Source organism: Galeopterus variegatus, unplaced genomic scaffold (genome assembly GCF_000696425.1).
Source record: "Galeopterus variegatus unplaced genomic scaffold, G_variegatus-3.0.2 Scaffold257, whole genome shotgun sequence".
NCBI classification, from domain to species: Eukaryota; Metazoa; Chordata; class Mammalia; order Dermoptera; family Cynocephalidae; genus Galeopterus; species Galeopterus variegatus.
The window spans coordinates 125,199-129,774 of record NW_007726368.1 but is presented as its reverse complement, the minus strand read 5'-3'; the positions used below and the strand labels follow the sequence as shown (position 1 = coordinate 129,774).

Sequence of the window (4,576 nt, the reverse complement as noted above, 5' to 3'; positions counted from 1 at the left end):
GGTCTGTATGTGGGATCCGAACCCTCGGCGGGAGCACCGCCGCACTCCTAAGCGGCGCACTATAGCAGTGTGCCACCGGGCCGGCCTAGAACGAGGGTTTGACTAGGACAGGCTCATGACTTAAATATGAGGGTTAATTGTAGCAGGCTGGCTGATCCGTGGATGCCACAGCCCCCCAGCCCTCTCTGTTTTTTCTGACCTACCTGCGTGGCTTTGAAAGATGGTGACTGATCCATTGTCTAAATCTGAATCATATTCCCAAGTACAACTTCTCAGATTCTATTTTCTTTCCCTATATCCTCCTGTCTGTATTTTAAAAATCATTCTAATATGTCATTGGCATGTTTTATATAGTTAGGTTCATGTCTATGTTAAAATGTTATCTTGCATTTCCCTTAAATGACTTTGGACCAGGATAAGGTCCCCAAAGCTCTTTTTCAAGGTACAACTAATCAACAGTTCATCAAAGGAATTTTGGTTGTCTTTATTTGAGCATCACAGATCAGCCAAGAGAAGGATGCCAGAATGTTCTGAAAGCTCTAGTCTACTTGATTTAAATTCTCAGGATTCTTTTCTTCATTTAATCAATAGGTGCCAGTTATAGTGAGGCATTAGAGATATGAATACAAATATGACACAATATATGCCCTCAACAAATTTGTATTTAAGTAGGTGGAGACAGATCTATAAACAAAAGAGTGCCAGTAAATGTCCCCAGCACTTTGATTAGAGTCTGTCAGGCTGGGAGTGGGTGTTGGGGCTTGGGAGGTGAGGAGAGGTAAAAAAACTTCATGAAGAGTGTAACCCTTGAGTTGAATTTTCAACTGATAGATGTTGGCCCTATGGGCATGCTGGAGAAAAGTATGGTAGAGTGAGGGAAGATAAAGAAACATGAGACTGTGTTCTGTTTGGGGGTCCTGCGGGATGACCAGTCTAGCTGACGCATAGCATAGAGGCTAGAGTTTCATGAAAGGGGAAATCAGAGGGAAAAATGGAAATAGATTATAGCATCTTGACTTCCATGAAAATTAAAAATTTCAACTTGTAAGCAATAGATGGCCATTAAAGGGATTTTTTTTAGATGGAATAATGAAGGGCTCTGAACATGTCCCAGTAGTACCATATTGCTTGTTATTTCCTCGTAGGGCTTCCTCCTATATTCAGTTTAAATAAAATAAGTAATTATTGAGCACCTATTAACACAACTACCTGTGAAAGGGAAATCTATATTCCTTTTGGAAAACCAGTAATACTCTGAGCCCTCTCACATTAAACTGTCTATATTAAATTGTTTTCCCTACTTAGGAATGCAGGTGACATGATGGCACTACATTAATGGCACCACTTGGTTTATCAGTGTTTGCTTATTTAATCATGATTTTTTAAGCAATCAAAGGAAATCACTGAAAGAAAGTATACTATTTGAAAATGCACTGCACACATTTTTGTCTTGTTACTGGGCATGTGACCAAGTGATTCATGTTGACAGAATGGTTACACTCCGCTACACATCGCTGCCAAAAAGAACCAGATGGACATAGCGACAACTCTGCTGGAATATGGTGCTGATGCAAACGCAGTTACCCGGCAAGGAATTGCTTCTGTCCATCTTGCAGCTCAGGAAGGGCACGTGGACATGGTGTCACTGCTCCTCGGCAGAAATGCTAACGTGAACCTGAGCAATAAGGTAACCTTTTTCTTTCTCTACAAAGCATACAACAAAACCTCACCGCTTAGAAAGGTCACTAAAAATTCATGAAAAATCTGGGTCAAATAGAATGTGTAAAGTGTAATATTGCACAAACATGTTTACCAAAGTGTTATCATAGCAAAAACTTGGAAACAATCTGTTGAAGCAATCAGAATGGTAAATAAATAATTCAGCCATACAACTGGGTATATATGAGTGGTTCTGTGTATATACAACTATAAATATGAGGTCCACAACATTTTTGTAGTAAGATGAAGATATTTTGTTATAATGTTAATTCAGAGAGCAACATTGTTGCTTCACCAGAACAAAGCAAATAAAAAGTTGCAAATTGTAGCCTGTTGCTTTATTCCACAAACATTTTGGGGGCTCCTACTCTTTGCCTATCCCAAGTCCTAGATTACTAAAAGAAATTGGGAACACTGCTGCCTTCAGAGAGTTCATTTGGACAACAGGAATTTAGAGTAGCTATTTTGTTAAATAGATAGGAAAAGTTGTTAGCTTATAAGTCTAGCCTTTGTACGTAAGTTGGCAATTATGAAGGAACTTGTGAAGACTGTTTCTATACTCCTCAAACAGGCCTGCTCTCATCTTTGACATCTGCATTGTTAGTGAGGAAAGGACTGTAGTTTTCTCAAGCCAAGTGAAAGTTCACCCCACAACTCACCAGAAACATGTTAATGAACTTACTGCCTCTCATTGCATGTATCAAAGAATTTAGGGTTGCTGAATTGCTTATTAAGATCTGCCCACCAACAGTGGGGAGTTGCTCTTTAACAAGAAGCCTGAACCCAGAAGCATCCCACAGTTTTACAGGCCAGTTGGCTCACCCTGTAAGTCAATACAGGTCACATTAACACCTTCTATTATAAAACCTTCCCCTCAAATTCCTCATAAAACATACAGCAACGTTCTGAAACCTCTGAACTAAAACATTCAGCAGACATTTCTCTTTGTAGTATTCATGAAATGTGTTTTGTCTTTCTTTATTACTAGTATTTAAATCATTTTCTACTTGAATTAGATGGTGTCATTTAGTAAGGCTTTTATGAGTTCTCTATTTTTAAAATACAGACTTTTTTTTTCCTACATGTGAGATAGTTTTCATTTTAACTGGCATGTTGTCTGCCACAGGAATAGTGCTAAATGATGCACAGGAGACAAGAGAAATGCACTACGACAAGTAAAACACATTCTCTCACAGAACAAGGGTCTGTTTTCCAGGAAAGAAAAATCTTGTTCTGAAATTTACACACTAAGACCGTACATAATTGCATGAAATTTTTTTTTCTAAAACATTTTTCATTCATGAGTATTTTCAAGTTGTTCATAGCATACATATTTCTTAAAACACATAACAGCAGCAACCAAAAATGAATGCTGAACTTAGAACACATGTGTTATCTACCTCAAGGTAACAAAAGTACGTGGCAAAACTTATACCACCCACAGTGCTTCACGATACGCACTTCTACTAAGTCTGTGTTAATTATAGTAACCTAGTCTTAATAATATTCATTCACTATTTATAAATGCTCTGGTATGCATTCTTTATAATGGAGTGTGAATACATCACATCTTATTTTAGCAAATCAGTATATATTCTGTATTTAATTATACAAGTAAAAGTTAACTTAGTTTTAAAATTTTATTTGCAAATACACTTTTTCCATTTGGCACTATGCTTTGTTGCCTACCTAGCTGACTATATAATGTCAGCTTACCCTAAGGCTATACACATGCTTAATATACTTAAGTGTTCATTTTAGGTAAAGTGCTCACTGTGTATAGAAATGTACATTTTGGCAGTGCTTGAGCTAGCCACACACACACACACACACACACACACACACAAAGTGGGAATTGCTTCATTATAAAATGCTTCTACAGATCCTTGTACCAGCCAGTAAATAAATAAATAAATAAACAAACAAATAAATAAAATGCTTCTAGGAGTCTTAATCTTGTTTATTTAAAAAAAAACATTTGTGTGTATTGAAGTAATTAAGGTACATCACTACTATACTTGAAAAGCTATACATGATAAAACATACTGAGTGATCTCTTTTTCATCCCAAGGAAACCATGAATAAAATTAGATTAAATGTTTAAAAAAAAAAATCTGCCAAAAACATAGGACAAATGTTTCTAAGTCTTTAGACTTAGAGGAAACCCTGCAAAAGGGCCCCAAATTCCTAATAATCCATACTTTCTGGCATTTAGATTCTCTTCTGCCTAATCAGGTGATTGCAAAGCTGTGGCATTTCTTAACCATAGCTCAGATATCAGAGTTTCAAAATAGCAATAGACTTATGGTACAAATAGTAAATAACTTAGATATTTTTAACATATGTGGCCTGTGTTTTGAAATCACAAAGTGTTTGAATCCTAAGTCTGACTCTTCCCAGATGTATAATCTGGGCAAGTTAGGTGGCTTCTCTGAACCTCAGTTTTATCCTCTAGTAAGTGAAGATATTACTGTTTACTTCACAGAGATATTGTGAGGATTATCTGAGATAACATTCAGCACCTTCTTTTTTTTTGTCTTTTTTTTTTTCGTGTCCGGCAACGGATCACAACCCTCAGTGTCGTGCCCGCACCAGACCGGGACCGGGAACAGGATCGCAACCCTCGGTGTCGCGCCCGCACCTCGCTCAGCCAGTGAGCGGGAACCGGTCTGTATGTGGGATCCGAACCCTCGGCGGGAGTGCCACCGCGCTCCCAAGCGGCGCACTGTAGCAGTGCGCCACCAGGCCAGCCCCAGCACCTTCTTTTAAGTAGAAAGAAATAGTTGTTTTAATTTTGAAATTATCACAACTTTGAAAAAGGAGAACTCTATGCTAATCTGAATTCCCAGCATTATAA

The 4,576-nt window shown here is 37.9% G+C and overlaps 1 protein-coding gene across 1 annotated transcript in view; it reads left to right on the top strand.

Annotated features, from left to right (window-relative positions):
• The window catches only part of ANK3 (ankyrin 3, node of Ranvier (ankyrin G)), a 137,992-nt gene that overhangs the window by 15,628 nt on the left and 117,788 nt on the right, over positions 1-4,576 (top strand). The window contains exon 6 of the mRNA XM_008566631.1: positions 1,490-1,687. Coding sequence (XP_008564853.1) covers positions 1,490-1,687 — 198 coding nt within the window. The remainder of the gene's footprint in view (positions 1-1,489; positions 1,688-4,576) is intronic.